This window comes from Polyodon spathula, chromosome 5 (genome assembly GCF_017654505.1).
Source record: "Polyodon spathula isolate WHYD16114869_AA chromosome 5, ASM1765450v1, whole genome shotgun sequence".
Classification (NCBI taxonomy): Eukaryota; Metazoa; Chordata; class Actinopteri; order Acipenseriformes; family Polyodontidae; genus Polyodon; species Polyodon spathula.
In genome coordinates, this window is record NC_054538.1 from 12298288 (window position 1) to 12315499 (window position 17212).

At 36.4% G+C, this 17212-nt stretch overlaps 1 protein-coding gene across 2 annotated transcripts in view; it reads left to right on the forward strand.

The window, feature by feature from the left end:
* LOC121315562 (scavenger receptor class A member 5-like) overlaps nt 1–13651 on the forward strand; it is a 79406-nt gene extending 65755 nt beyond the window's left edge. For both annotated transcript variants that reach the window (XM_041249760.1, XM_041249761.1), the window contains 2 exons: nt 7572–7763; nt 12853–13651. In XM_041249760.1, the coding sequence (XP_041105694.1) occupies nt 7572–7763; nt 12853–12986 (326 nt within the window). In that variant the 3' untranslated portion in view covers nt 12987–13651. The remainder of the gene's footprint in view (nt 1–7571; nt 7764–12852) is intronic.
* Nucleotides 13652–17212: the final 3561 nt, after the last annotated feature.

Consider the following 17212-nt stretch of genomic DNA (forward strand, 5'->3'; position numbering starts at 1 on the left):
GAAAATAGCGCTTCATTAAGTTGAAATTTATTTAGCAGAAATGTTTGATGACTAATTTTTGTGTATTTTGGTTTGACATCCATCCAAACCTAGGTCAATCAGAGGTCGGAAATCCTACAACTGTCTCTGTAAGCAATTGGTTTCAACACACTTGTAAGTCCTTATATATATTGATCTATGAAGCCATATCCTCAAGGAAATACAGGAGCAAACAGGCCACGAGAGTTGTGTTGTGGTGTACCTGTTGTTTACCAAACTAGTCAGGGAATTGTGACATTCTCTGGCAAAAAATGAACCATTAGTTTGGAGACTTGGTAAGGAGATTGAATGGACTGTCAATGCAATGATGGCTATAAATCCTTTTAAGGTTGACATTATGGCCAGGGGATAACATGATGGGTGTAGAGCCACCACGAGCAGCCAGAGCAGCATTAAATGCACAGAGGCTGTGGGCAAACAGGCAAACTTGAGGTTCTTAGACAAGGACTGTTGTCCTTTTCAACCAGAGTTCAAAGTAAATCTGTGTCGTCTTAGATACAACTGGTGCCTATTATCTGCCAATCATGACTGAAACTGAATGACAGAGATGTAGTTTCTGTACAACAATGTTACAGAATATTTCTTATAAAGATTAACTGCTGTAAACAGTAGTAAAGCATAGCAAAGTGTAATAAATCATAGGGAACGTATAGTAAAGCGACGCAGTCATTTTAAATCACCAAGACATATGTTAAAGATGAGTAAATGCATAGTACAAGTATCCGAGATTCATGAGATACACATTTCAGGCATTTCTGTTTCTTTGTCTGACGCTTTTTAACACAGAAAGTAGCAGCAGGGCCTCCAGTGGTGAGTTTTGTACAAACCACAGTACCAATACAGTCCTCTGACATCACATTCCCAATGACATCACTCTCACAATCCCACTCCCTTTCTTTACTGTTTTCAGTGTAGCCACACTCCCAACCACTATTCTCAGAAGAGAGGTTAAACATTATTATACAAGGAAAGGTTCCAAAAACACTAACATAGTTGCTAAAACATTATAGAAGGTATTTCTGAAAAAAAAAAAATAGGCAAAACAAGAAATACTTTTTTTATCTTAAATTTCTGAGTGTGAGTTTTACCAACTGCCACTTTTCTCTAAAAAAGAAAAATAAATAAAAACATGCCACAATAATTAAACAATGTATGTTTATATGTATATCTTTGTAAGTGGAGTCTGACTTACTTTATTTCATTTACATGCAGATACAGTCCTCTATCAATGGATGTTGTGAAATCCAAAATAACCTTAAAAAAGACTATGGTGCTTTATAAAATGAACCAGTAAATAGCAGGTTGGTTTTAAATACTACTAAAACTAAAGCCATGCTGTAGCAGGGTAGCGTTGCGGTCAAGGCTGGTCAGCGGCAGGAAAGCAGACCCAGAAACAGAAGGTGTCGTTTTAAAGCACTGTTGCAAACTTCTGTTAAACACAAAATAAACAGGAATGAATAAGCAAGGGAGCAAAACAAAAAGGATCAAACTAAAAAATACACACTTGTAGGCTGAGCATTCACGTTCACTACAGCTACTAAACACTCACCACGAAACAGGATTTCTCCTTGCTTTTATACCATAAGGCTGGGACTTGATTGATGATCCATTATTCAATCAAGACCCAGCCACATTCCACACGTGTATTTGGCAGGAATGGAATTAACCAAACTTAAATCCAAAACTATCCCCACACACTATTTACACAGGCAGGGCTTCCACCCTGTCACACATGTTGTTTGGGTCTGCACCTAAAGTGAGCAATTGTAATTGCTCTTATATCAAATGAGTGTTGAAACTGTAACACAATATAAATACCTTGGTTTATGGCATGATTGAATACCATATTGAACATCTGTTAGGCAAATGCAGACTTAAACAGCAGTGTTTTTCTTAAGAAGGTCATTTTTGTTTGGTAACCTAAGTGGTATTGCCTTTTATAGACTGTGCTGATTCAGTATACATGAGTGGATCCCATACAGTTCTGAAAAAGTTGGTTTCCATCTATAACAGTGATACAAGATTTATACTGAATGCAGATTACAACCAGCACCACTGTTTTCTCTATGAAACTTTAGGGTGGCTCAGTGTGGAGAATAGAAGGCTCTGCCCTGTCTTCTGTTTAGTTTATAAGGTGTACATGGGAAATGCTCCAAGTTACTTTAAATTTTTGTTAGAGATGTGTAACTCTACTTGTGCACTAAAATCAAATGATATGCCTACTTTTAAAATCCCTAAATTGAGATCTAATATGGGCCGACGTGCCTTTCAATGTTAGGCATCTCATCTTTGGAACACATTGCTATCAAACATAATGGCCTCTCGCAGTACATTTTTAGATCACTGATAAACATTGATTTTAAATCTGACCAGGGTTGCAAGTCCTGTAAATACTGATAGTGACCAGGATCACGTAAATTGGAATTGTTTTACTTTTGTATGCTTTTATTTTGCATTACTATTGATGTGGTTGTTGAATGATTTGTGTCTTCTTGCCATTGATTTTGTGATGTAATTTCTTGCCGCCTTATCTTGCCAGGACCCCCTTTGAAATGAGATGTACTGTATATCTCAAGGATTCTATCGTGGTTAAATAATATTACTTCAAGTCTCGTTCCCAGGGATGTAATATGAAATGTAACAGTCAACCTCTGGGGATGCAATGCTACATATACTAATGCATGTGCTGCCGTCAGCGAGCAGTCATGTGACTTCTGCACCGTGAATAAAAAAAAAAGTGTATTCAGTCACAATGGGGTAAAACCATGCACTCTGATTGGCTGTTGGGATAAACAATAATGATAGTTGTAGTTAAGGAACTGTTTGAACTATAACTGCTTAAACTGCGCAGCTTCCTCCAGTTCTCTTCAGCAAAGCAAATCGATCTTTTAGAAATACTGTTTGTCAAGGAATATAAGATGTGATTTTATTTTAGTTATCTTTGTGCAGTGAGTTGTGTTACACCCACGTTTTTAGAAGGCGTTGTTAGTTTACATCATGTTAGTATATCAGAGAGGTCAATTAACACAGGCATGATATGTTTGGGACTGCTAATGTAGGCCATAATACTGTATACAGGCTTAATAGTGAAGGAGGCTTTATAGTGTCATTAATGTGAGAAAATCAGGAGTGTAACACATTCACACCTTCATTACACAATCACTCCCCCCAGGCCAGTCAGGAAAGCACTTCGTTTTTAGCAGCACTTCCTAGTTAGAATTGGCAGCAGGGATTCGCAGATTTAAACAATTAAAAAAAATACTAATGAAATCCAGATGTGTACAATATGACTGCAGTGTTGGATCAACAAATTGACAAACTGATGCAAAATATTTTATTCAGTTGCAGTTACAATAATAACTCTTGACAGTCTTCTAAACTTCATCAACTGAGTCTCTCACCACTACACATTTTGAAGTTTAAACATTTTAAATGTAAACAATAATCTTACACCGATGCCTCAGTTGTTTTGTAGTGTAATATAGCTGTACAATATCAGTGATTTCTCTCCACTCCAATGCTTCTCCTTCAGTCCAACCTTATATATATATATATATATATATATATATATATATATATATATATATATATATATATATATATATATATATATATATATATATATATCTACTCTATTATTTACTGTATTTATTTGATCTCTGTATGCTACCGTTTTTATCATGTTATTTGTACACAGAATTGTCATTGTTTACATTGTAATTCTTTTCATTGTTTTCCAGGACCTCCTTGTGAATGAGGCCTCGGTCTCAATGGGTAAATCTTGGTTACATCAATGAATAAAATAAATAGAACGGGTGCAGTTTATTGGTCAGCCACTGTTGTCCATGTCATACTGTCTTTATTTAAAAAGAAGTAAATCAATGGAGGAAGTGAACTACTTATACAAACCAACAATGGTATATAAAGTTTGAGTGGCACCAAAAAGTATTCATCCAATCTCAAGTCACAGCTGAAATTTAGATTGACTGTTCCAACAATCATACTGTCCATTGTAGTGTGGCTGATATATTGTATGTTGTTGTCTCTCCTTAACTTTGTCTAAGTATCCTACCGAAACAGAATGTTTGTTTGTTAAGCTTGAAATGGAAAGGTAAGAAGTAAAGACACAAATTCAAAATAATGATATAAATAATGAGTGGGTATATTTGCTTCCCTTCATCTGGTCCTACTGGCTTTGCAGACTTGGTGCTGGTTGAGGAGCTGGTTAAGCTGGTTCAAGAAAAAACTGAATCAGGTCACTTTACTGAAAAGTTCAAGCTTGAACAGGGTGTTACTCTTATTAAATAACCTATTTTCTTGTCTGGTATGTTATATACCTGCTTGTGCTCAGGAAGAGGCATATAAATATTATTTCAGTTCCCACCTCCCCATCAGTTTTCAGCAGGGACTCCCCGTATTCTTAGTGCACTATATGACAGTATTAGTGTATTGTATTTGTGTTTTATGTGCTTGATATTTACCAGACCAAAGAACAGATCCAGCATGTTTATTATGTTTATTCATCTAAGTTTCTGAATCTGTTTCGGAGTCTTCCAATCCACATGACACTGCACAGAAAAGCACAGGGGTCATTTTTAACTGTGATTACAAAGTTTGAGAACTTGAAATATATCCAAGCTGTTTCTTGTCCATATCATGACAATTGTAATTTTTTAAAAAACAATTTATTTAGTCGTCGCCAATTTTTTTTATGTTGTTTTCTCCCCAGTTTAGTAGTGTCCAATTATTTTGTTTAGCTCAGCTCACCACTACCACCCTTGTGATGACACAGAAGGGGTGAAGATGAACACATGCTGTCCTCTGACGCATGTGCCATTAGCCGCCTGCTTTTTTACACACTGCAGACTTGCCATGCACCCACCCAGAGCTACAGCATGGGAGGTTAACCAGCCTTGGGCAGCTTACAGGCAAGTCCACAAGCGCCTGGCCAGACCTCAGGGATTGGCCATCCTAACCCTCCCCCCCCCCGGGCCAATTGTGTGTCACCCCCTGGGAGCTCCCGTCCTCGGTCTGCAAAGGAATAGCCTGGACTCGAACCGGCTACGTCCAGACTATAGGGTGCATCCTGCACTCTACGAGAGTGCTTTTACTGGATGCGCCACTCAGGAGCTCGCAATGTTCTCTTCTTAATCATGAATTGTCTGGCAAACATATATTCTATAATACCTCTGTTCCTTGTTTTATGAAGACAGAAACTTCTTCTAAATTATATGCCTGGGTTTATAGACCTCACTGTATGTCAACATTGACCTGCTGGGAACAAGTCAACATAATATGCTATATGTTATAGCAGAAGGTCTGTTTTCACCTTTGATCTGTAGCACATATTCATACAAAAAAGCAGGTGCAGTTTCATGTTGTTTTATCTAAACTATAGAGCTATCCAGTGGAGTCACTAGGATGTTGGTACATCCAGTTCTTTTAGGTATCACCCCATTTCTAAGAATGTGCAAAGGCAAATGATAAAATCATTTTAACAGTATAAAACTAGTAAGAAGCTAATGAGGGTACATATTTGACTGGTCCTTCCTGCAATTCCCCTTGCTTCAAAAGAATACACCATGGGGTCAAAAGAAGAAAGAACATCCACTCCCAGCAAATGAACATGTGTGTTAACTGTGCCTGCTGCACAATCTGATCTATTATTAGCTTTATTTGTCAATAAACCATACACCATAATAGGAATTGTTAATATTTTTGCTCTGGGTGAGCATTTGTAATGTACAGAAAAAAAGCAAATGAAGTTTGAATAGTACATCATAGTTTTTCCTGTGGTCCATTTTCAAGCTTGAGTCAATTGATTTCGTAAAGGGATGGTCTCAAACAGGGTGAGTCATACAGTTAGAGGAGCATGGGTCTGCAGTAGAGTAGCATTGGCGCTGGTAATCTTGTGGGTTAGGGAGGCAAAACAGGCAGGGACTGTTTATTCTCACCATGCTACAGAGAATCTGATTGGCCTGTCCTCCAGGGGCCAGTAGCTCAATAACATCTGTAATAATAAAAATAAAAAATCTACTCACTTTCAAAATCTCAGATTCAAAAGTAATAAACCTGCTGGCATTTAAACTAAAATCAAATATTCAGTTTTCTGAATCATTACTTCCTTTTTATTATTATTTTTTTTTTATTCTTATTGTGCTTCTAAATGTCTTCAAAGATATGGTATTGATTGGGCTGATCTGGGCTTGCTAAATCACTTCACCCTGACGATCAGCACGCAAGGGATTACACATTGCAATTTTCAGTCAACTATTTCAAAACCGGATTAAAATTTAACACTGCTGGGCATTTTTTGTTTTCCATACATGGTAGTGTACCATGAACATAGAATGAGAGACTGAGCCAAAGCCATAAAACGGCTGGATACAACTGGAGTATAATCAACTTGGGTAAAAATAAATAAATAAAAATAATTGGCATTAAATTATATTTGATTGTACACAGCAGACAGGCTTTTCATCTTAGAATGCCTAATTGTATACAACATCAACTCCCAACTGAAGAATTATGCCTATTTGTGGTAGAACATGTGCCCATTCTAAGGGCTATTTCTTGTTTGAAAGGGATAATTGGTATCACATTTCACTCCTATGTAAGCACTTTCACAATTTCATACTTTCCAAAGCTCTGTGTCCAATCCTGCATTGTTAAGAAGCTCTGAGGGGATCTTTCCACTTCCATAAGCAAAACCCTAGTGATAAGACATTCCTTTTCCAAGAGTTAGTATCTAACAGGCATTCTGATTTTGAAGCCCATCCATGCGATTTTGTCACAGTCTTAACAAGATGCCCAGGGGCTGCATGGATTAGTGACATCTGATATCCAGATATCCGGCCATCCATGGCTTCTTGGTGTAATTCTTGGTTTAATTTCCTGCCCCTATATCTATTTCATTTTACCAAAATTGTATGTGAGTCTGGTATTTCTTAGCCTGGTATTTCATGTGTGATGATATTTCTATATATAGACCAGAGGAGTTTTTTTTTTTTTTTTTTTTTTCTGGAAGGACACGTTGCGGATTACTGTAACATTCATTTAATGAATGGAGTTGAATGTGGAGCAATATTTATTGCATTCCATACAATTTTGTCTTTGGGACCACAAAATAATAATACAAAAAAATTATCTTACGACAAAGGTTACATTATAATTAAAACCTTAAAATGTTGGATCAGTTGATTAAAACACCCTAGAGGTGACCCCTTAAGTGGAGAGCAAACCACTTAGATTGTGGATTTATTTTCATGACCCCACGGGTAACATTGTTTCTGTAGTGTTCCACTCCTCCCATGGGTGTCTCTTGGTTTTATTGAATTCTCTTTTTGTCTTTCTCCTTGTTTACTTTTCAATAATTACCTAATCACGTTTTGTGGGAAGAAAACACACCACTGAAGAAATGCTTGCAAAAGCAAACCAATATTCCATGATTTTTTTTGTCTTTCATTAGACAGACTAATACCATCAGCGCCCCAGGCTCTCATTTGTTAACAGATAGTATCTGGTTTGTGTAGGAGCAGATGAAACCATAGTTCGGCTGGTGAACGGATCTTCACCCTCTGAGGGCCGGGTGGAGGTGCACTACGACAAGCGCTGGGGGACAGTGTGTGATGACGGCTGGGACAAAAAGGATGGAGACGTGATCTGCAGGATGCTGGGATTCAAAGGAGCCAAGGATGTTCATAAAACCGCAAGATTTGGGCAAGGTAGGTTGGAAACAGCTGACCCAAGTGTCGTTCTCTTCCATTGACTAGGTGACAAGACCAGCAGGTGAATTTTGATTCCTGCATCACCTCATTGGTTTGCAGCCCCAGGTCGGTTTAGGCAGCTACTTTGTAACTTCAGAATTTTGCAGGGATCTACTCCACCAGAACGTCACCAATTCTACCAAAAGATAAGGGTCCTATTTCCAGACATACTGTACTTCAAATCTTCTTTGAAATAGGAAAATGTAGCTCAGGTAGTTTTGCTGGGGGCATGTCAAAACAAAAGAAAACTAAAAACAGTTCATAATAAAAATAAAAATAAATGCTGTACAAAACTATGAGAGTCAAATTATGAAACGTACTAGCTTACTGTGTGCCATATAACATTACATCAGCTAGTTAAAATACTTCAAAGAACATGCTCAATTCTTGAGTTAAATTGCATTGTCTTTATCACAGTAATTTCTGTACGTATTCTGAGCCCAAGGGAAGACACATTTCCTTCCTGAGTTGTAGTTTGGGTTGTGCTTTATCAACTCATTATCTTAACGTCTTGCCAGGATTGCTTTGTGTTTGTGTAATTATTAAGAATGTAGTCATTAAAATGGTTCATTCATTTATAAAGTTATCATATCATTTGATTTTGAGGTATTTAGTGTTGCCTATTACTCACCTCTGTGGTAATTTATGACATCCAGCATAATAATTATTGGTTAAACATCTTATAAAGCTAATAGAATATCCACAATACAGTAAGAGACACACACACAACATACATATTCAGATGTGATTGATGTTGGAAAAATTCAGTATATTAAAAAGATACTGGTAATACAATGAAACCCTGTTAATTGAGAGGTAACATAATTAATACAATCTTCCTTTTTTATTTTTGTATGTAACACGATAGGGTGGCAGTGGATGCCAGTAAATTAATAAATCTTTATTTTGGTTCAACTATGCAATGTAGCTGTAAATAAACAAAAACAGAGATTGTCAGTTCCTATATACTGTAGTAACTATATCTAAAGATATTTTTGAGTTTTTTTTTTTTTATATTAAGTGGATGCAAAATGTAGCCCTCCACTATTTCTTTACTATTCTTTACAGTGGTGTGTTGAAATGTATGTCATCTTAAGCAGTTGGTACCCAATAAAATTGTAAGTAGATCCTCTTTAAAACTAAATAACCAAATAATAACCATGTGTTTCTCACATACACTGAAATGGTCTGGTTTGTAATAGTGTTAATGACCTATAGAATGTGTTGGAGACAATAAATAAAAACCCTCCAAAACTTAATTAATGTCTTCTCTATTAATCCTCAGAGCTGAGGAGGGACCTCCCATCGTTCAGTCTCCATGGTCATCCAAATCTCATTTTGAGGCTGCCTGCCAAATAGGGTGGCTATTTTGTGATGTGTGCAGTACGGTCCACTGAGGACTTATTCAAGATCATTAAACTAATTTCATTTGTTAGAATTAAAACCCTGGGTGAAATGCAAACAATATGCTACAGATAAAAACATTCAAAAGAACAAAACACACACAACTGTTGAGTTCTTACATGATGCACGGAGAATACAAACGGCACGAATTAAAACCAAAAACAAATAGTTGGTAGTCGTGGTGGTCTTTATCGTCTAAGCTTTCAAAGAGGAGTAAATAAGTGTCCCAATAAATTTTCCACCGCCTGGTTCTGGTGTGACTAGTGAACTACACCGATAACCTACCCAACACCATTATTTCTACCTCAAGTGGAGTTCAGATTGGATGAAATACTTATGCCGATGCTGATCACATGCTGAGCTCTTTGCCTAGTCGTCTTTTACTACAGTTAAAATATAGTATATATATATAATATATATATATATATATATATATATAATATATATATATATATATATATATACATTTTGATATTTCTTAAAACTGTTCTAGACTGGTGTTTCTCAAATGAGACCACCTTAGTGATTTTGTGGGGCCACGACATGCTGGTAAAAGCCCATTGCATTGCTGTTGTCATAGTCTGGATTTGGATTTTGAATCATCCTGCTGCTTCCCTTTCTATTAAGTTGCATTGGCAGGTCATAATAAAATAAAACCCAGCACCCACCAGCATGTGTTGGCTTCAACCAACTTGCCTGTCATGAATAAAAACAGATTTAAAAGAACTTTTTTTTGTTGTGCAGGAAATCTTTTGATTCTTTTCTTTTTTAGGCTATGTAAATTTGTCCAAAAGAAAAAAAAAAATTAAACTAAAAACCTGTGCCTGAACCTGTATTGTGAAGTTATTCTGAGGTGTAAAGTAAAATCAGTTACCACGTGAAGGAAATTTAAAATATGCAGGTACTACATAGTTTTAAATCCTCATTCTTGAGAATACACTTATATCAGTGCTCTTAGCTGTGCAACACCGTTGAAATTGACAGCACCCCCTGTCTGCCTCACCTGGATTTGCACTTGGATAATATGTGATAGACACTGAAATTGACTATATTTGGTTCAGTGTGTTTGTTCATTTATTATCAAATAATAAAAATTATAAAAACTCCCATAAACCAAAATGTTAAATAATTCTGAATTAGAATCTTAAACATCTGCTTTCTGTGCTGTAGGTCACAAATCTGCAGCACTAAAAGAAGAGAAGCAACATTAATGTCTAATCTATCATTTGTTATTTAAAAGTCTGCAAATATGTTAAAAAAAAAAAAAAAAAAGCCTAGGTTTTGGAACCTGGCAAAGCATGCAAGATTCATGACATGTTGGGAGGGGGGAAAATTGTAGGATGCTGTAATATATATTTTTTTTAGGATTTCATGTGTGATGACCACAGCCTAAAAACATCTTAACACAAAATTTAATTGCACATGGTGTACAGCTCTTTAAAAACAAAGAAAACAGAAAGTTATCAAATTATTTCCATTGATGCTACAAGTCTATGTTACATGTAATTAATACAGCAGTGGCTTGGTTCCAATCGCCAGTCTGTAATTTCTTGTCCTGGTGGCATTTGGCTAATAGTGTTTCCTTTCGCAGGGAGCAGAGCTGTAAAACAATAGCTGAAAACAATGTTTTCTCCAATATGTTTGTGCTGTGGAAGCAGTGTGATGAGAAGGGTGTTTAACTCTTGGAACTGTCAGGACCAAAGCCAGAAGTCTGTCTTTTATTAACAGAGAGCTTTTACAACCTCCCATAGAGACAAATATTATCTGTTGCATAGGATATACTGGAAATGTGCAGCAATGCATCCTGTTATGATGTTGCACTGATTGTTCTTGTGACCTTTATAGTAAACAGTACAGTAATGGGTTATAAAGGTTTTTAGATCCAGTCCAGACCCTGGCTGGGCTACATCCCATTGATAAAAATGTGGACTAAAAAGCTTTGAGAATCTGGTCCCCTCTGTGTTATTACTTTCATGACATAACCCTCATAGAAGTTTACTCTCCAGTAACGCAGTAAAAGCAGTGTAAAGTTAAGTAAGACCTAGTAAATATGTTGTGTCAAGAATTGCACATACTTTTATATATATATATATATATATATATATATATATATATATATATATATATATATATATATGTGTGTGTGTGTGTGTGTGTGTGTGTGTATATATATATATATATATATATATATATATATATATATATTATATATATATATATATATATATATAAAACACGAAAAACACTGCTTTTACTACAGGCAGGTAAGGACAAGGTTACAAATTGGGTCCTTGTATATGTAAGTTACAGTTTATACTTTATATGATTTTATAACATGTAGTTCTAATTCAGATGTCAATATAGCAATCTCTTATAAACTGCAATTCTATTTTACTTCATTGATATACACAGAAGGCAACAGGCTAATTTTTAATTAGGCACCTGCTTAGCAGCAAATGCAACCTAGAATATTAAAACTTAGGACTGATCATACATTTACTCAATGTTATTATATTAGGTTTCTTATTTATTTAAATACTTTTTTTTTTTCTTACTATGATCAAACCTAGTTTGATTGCTTCGGGCATATTAACAGAGCTTCATAGATTCTGCCATTCTGCTCTCACTGGCAGAATGTTTTGAGACTCTGAGTCTAATTTAAAAAGATGCTTTTGCCTGATAAGGAAGGTTTGGAACTTTTATCTGACCAGTCTGACCTTCAATGCAATGAACTCCTTCTCACAGGCCTTACACAGATCTGCTAATAACATTTTCTACTGGTTTCATATTCTTTAAAACAGATTACAGTCATTATAATAATTGTTGCAATTTCACAAATGTTCAATGTGTTTCTCAAAGATCAGCCTGCTTCCAGTAGCTGTGACAGTCTTGTGTCAGTTTCTGCTCTCAGTGAGTCAGGTTCTGCTCACAGATGTGAGTGAGTCTTTAAAAGCCTGATACCTGCAAAAACTTAAATCTTGTTAGCTGGGCTCCCACCTCTGCATTCTCATTCCCATCATCAGTGGGCAAACATATTTTAACTGAATCTGGGTCCATCAAAGAACTGCACACCCTTGTAACCGAGGCCTTCCATGCAAAATTATCTAATTACCTTCAGCACAAAAGGGGTGCCAGAACCGACTGTGACAGTGGTAATACACATTAAAGCAGATATGGAATGGAACTCAGGTTTACCCTGAGTCTTATGTCTTGTCTTCATCTGTCACTGGGGCCAAGCTAAAAGCATTTTGAGCCTGTTAGTTCTCCTCAGCAGCATTAACTGAGATCAAAACAGTTTGAATTGGAATAGGGATTGAGCGAAATCTCTTAGGCCTAGTCACGCTGATACATTATAGACTGTACACAAGACAGATAATTTGGAAATTCAACAGGAACCAAATGTGGCAAGTGCATTCCCTAGAGGAGCCATTGTCTACTGAACCTAAAGTTTATATGACTTTGAGTTACCATGGAGATATGAGAAAAATCAAATCCATAGACCTAATTAAAAACAAAATTTAAAAAATTTAAACAGGACGTTTATTAGAAGAAAAATACAGTTTAAAAAAGAAATCATCAAAAAATGTGATGTAGTTTTTACAAAAACCGCAATAGTACTTAATGCTATTGTTTGTTCTTCCAGGCTCTGGATTCATTTGGATGGATGACGTTGCCTGCACAGGGACAGAAGAAACGATCCTTCAGTGCAGATTCGCAGGCTGGGGAAAGACTAACTGTGGACACGTGGAGGACGCTGGCGTTACCTGCAACCCATAGCAGGAATGTTGTAAAGAGAGGAAAGAGGAAGCAACTGTCAAAACAAATAATACATGGATATAGGCAATTAGGCATCAGCGTCAGCAAGACAAATGGTTTTACTTTTTGCATTTCTTCTTATCCATAAACATCCATAATGGTGACTTTGGATAGTCCACAAACAGTCCCTGCTTTTGTGGCAGATTGTAGTGGCTTGAGATGTCTTCTGATGGATGATGTTGTTATTAATACCCTAATTTAACCAGGAAAAGAAATGCACTAGGTCTGTGCTCTTTTCATACTAAGGGGTTCCTGGCATGACAACACAAGCCAAAGTACTGGACATTGCAGCACAATACATTCATGAAATAATATTATTGTGTATAAAAAAATAAATAAATAAATCTGCTAATAGGTTTATATCTATTTGAGTATAATAGATGTCTAATTAGAATGTTTTTAATGTAGGTACCATAATGTAATCTATTGTTTCCACAAACATATACAACCCAGATTAAACCATGCATTTACACTAACAACTGTATAGTAAATGTGTAACAGCTGTTTTTCATTCTCTTCAGATTAATTGATTTGCATTTTATATATTTCTATGAGAGTTTTGTTATGTTATTTTGACAATATGAGAATAATGCAGATGCACAATGCAAATGATTTAATTCACATGTTAACTTTTATATGTACTTTTTTAAATGACAAATAAAATATATCTATGTTTATACATGCGCATTGTTCATTGTGAGGATTTCAAAACTATCAGCACTGAGCAGATAATTAACTTCTTAAAGAAAATCACTGAAATCTACTGGTTGTAGATACTATGAACAGCTGGCACAAATGCAATTTAGTAAAACAGTTTTAAGTTTTCAAAAAAAGGCAAACTCCAAATCACAACGCAGAACAGGTAGTACAGACATTGATTTAAACTAATACACAAATCATATACTGGTACATACATTATATAACCAAGGCAGTTCATGATGAACAAAATGTACTGTGTGGTGTGAATATAGGGAAATCAAACACATGGAAGGTATTCAATTAATAACAGAAAGGGTAACACACAGTATGAGGGTAAAATAGACAATTATGTAGTTAATTTACTGCAATTTATATCACATGTATCATAAAAAATACAGCAGGCCCTATTTTGAAGCAACGAGCAAAGGGAAACACACACTTCCTCATAGGAATGGAGCCGTGTTAGTTATATAACAGTAGAAACAATCAGAACACATGATTTATTGTTTTTATTTATGTATTTATTTTTTTAGTGTCGTGTACCATTAATATGAAGTAAGAAAGGGTTTTTTGGGGGGGGTGGGTCAGTTCACATGACAGAAAGGGTTACTTTGTATTTGGAAAGCTTACGTTTAATAAGCAGTACTAATAGTAGTCTATTGTCACAACAGGAATTTGAAGTGATTGATTTCCTGAAGGTTCTACATTCTTCTAAAGGTATTCTGCACGCTAAGTGGTTTTGTCACTGAAGAAAGAGATATAAAAAAAAAGTCAACATTTCTTTGTAACCTGCAATTGGGTTTTGTTGCTTTACACTGAACACTGCTGAAACTTCTGACTTGGATATCAGAGCTCCCACACTTCACAGGGCCTGCGTGTGAGGCCAGCATGTGTCAGAGAACGAGTGCCGTAGCAGGGAGTGGTTCTTTGAGCTGCTAGAGCACTACAAGTTGCTTTTAATTTGTAGTTTTCATTATTAATTGGTATTTGTAGTCTCAGTTTTGTATTGGGATAGTTAGGTTCAAGACATCTGTCTTGTGTGCATGACACTGTTAATAATTACTTTTAGAATCTCATCTTTTTGCCAGCTATTTGGTCAAGTCTAGGAAAACATATTTATCTGATAATTTCCCTTTACGTTTGGGGTTCCCAAACGTTTGGGGGTTAGATCTTGAATCAATTCCCAATGAGCCATTTCCTGCTTGGGTTGCAGATCGAGAAAGAGTTAACATATTGCCCCATCTTTTCACTGTGAATCTAGTTAAAGTAATTTAAATGAACAATAATAGACCAAATACAATCTGAAAAATACTCCTTTGTCAAGTGTTGTGAAAGACTAATACTGACATAAACTAGGGAACTTAGTGAAATAATTACCAGATACATACATATTAAACATATTCAGCTACTGTCCAATATCCATTGAGGACACTCTAGTGAAGCTTATGGAAGAGGTAGAGACTCACACTGCTTTGAGTAAATGCTGAATAAATGATACCTTGTAGGTACAAGCAGTTCTGTCGCAACTGTCTTTTAGCTTGTATAAATACTGTAGCTTTTGGAGACATGAAAACACTTGGGTGCTTGACTTATGGATGATAAGCGTTTACAGAGTAATATGAATGAACCACTTGTAACATTCAGTCTTGGTCAATGTAATGGATGTACTGTCGGGGATGTAAATTTGGTGCTATAGGGTACAGTAGATTATAGTTTCTCATTGTGTCTGGACTACTCACATGACCCACCCACACTCATCTTCATACACAGAGAGGTTTGGGGGGTTTGGGGGGGGGGGGGGGGGGGGGGGGCTTGATTTGGACAGGGTTTGATAATTTAGCACCAGTAGGCTCTCTGATGCTAACTTTCAAAACAGTTTATCACCAATTTTCAAAACGATTTGCACCCCTGACTAGAACCATCCATCCATTATCATTCACCGCTATATCCTTTTACAGGGTCGCAGTGAGCTGGAGCCTAACCTGGTAGACACAGGGCGCAAGGCGGGACCACACCTTGGACAGGACGCCAGTCCATCGCAGGGCACCACACACACTCACACCGAGAGCAATTTAGAGTGACCAGTCAACCTGAACAGCATATCTTTGGACTGTGGGAGGAAACCAGAGTACCCAGAGAAAACCCATGCGAACACGGGGAGAACATGCAAACTCCACACAGACAGACCCCCTAGGCCAGATTCAAACCTAGGACCCTGGCGTGTGAGGCATCAGTGCTAACCAATACGCCACCGTGCCGCCCTGACTGGAACCAATAACCATAATTTACTGCCAAATCTCTTGATAATCTGAAAGTAGTTCATCCAAGTTCTATGATGTAGGTGTGCTCATGGTTTGTGAAGTATTGCTATAACTTTGTTATTTATATGGGCTATACAATAAAATAAACTTGCCGACAGCATGTTGCATAGTGGAGGCCATCCAAGGAGTTTTAACAAGGAACAGATGCTTGGTAATTTCCAGGTCAAGGACACATCCAAGGTTAAGGGCAAACTAATATAGTTGTTATGAAAAATAATTCCAAGATGCTGTGAAAATGCCATAACAACATTCTTTAAATAAAAGAAAGCTGTGTAAGAATTTGAGATGAATGGCTTTGATCTAAACGTGGTGATTATTCTTCAAAGGCTGCCATCGATACTGTGTTTATTGTGTATGGACTAGTTTAGCAGCTGATTGTTTTCTATAAAACTGAGCTTGGTGGATTAGGGGACTTGAGTAAAGGTGGTAATTTTATACACTTATAACTCTGGTTAAAATATGGATTTTACCAGTAGCTTAGTGGTTTCAACTTAGCACTCAGTGGATCAGATGACAAAACCACCACTGTGGGTGAGCGGAGGGCAAGATTGAACGGTTCTATCTCTATGTATATTGCTCTGTAAAGAAAATAGAGGCTACTTCAGTCTTCAAAAGCTGACAATCTATTGTGACCAAAGTTTATAACCCAACAAACATTTAGACGCCAATTTACAAATCCCATCAACCTGATCAACTGGAATTCTTTTCATACCTATATATATATTTGGGTTGTCAAACTGTTACAAAAAAAATTTGATTAATTGTGCAATTTAAAAAATCTATCTAGATTAATCGCACGTTTAAACAAAGGTATGCAATGCTCAATTTACTTTGGATCACAAATGTTTGCATTGTCAAAAAAACTTTTTTTATTATTTTTTCCAATTCACTTTTACATGCCAACTGGACTTTGCTTGCATCTCATGTTAACACAACAGACATCTGTTAATTTGTGCAGATAGGGATTGAAGTGTGGCAGAAGAAGTGGAAAACATAAATTAGTATGCATAACAATATTAAAAGTAGCTTACTAATATTAATAAAGTACGCATCGCCAGGCCGCACGGATTACACCGTGTAACAATTTTATTTTTATTTTTTTTTAGTTCCTGGCTATTATTCCCCACAGACTTTGCTTTTGTGACCAGGACAGTGATATTTTGAAAT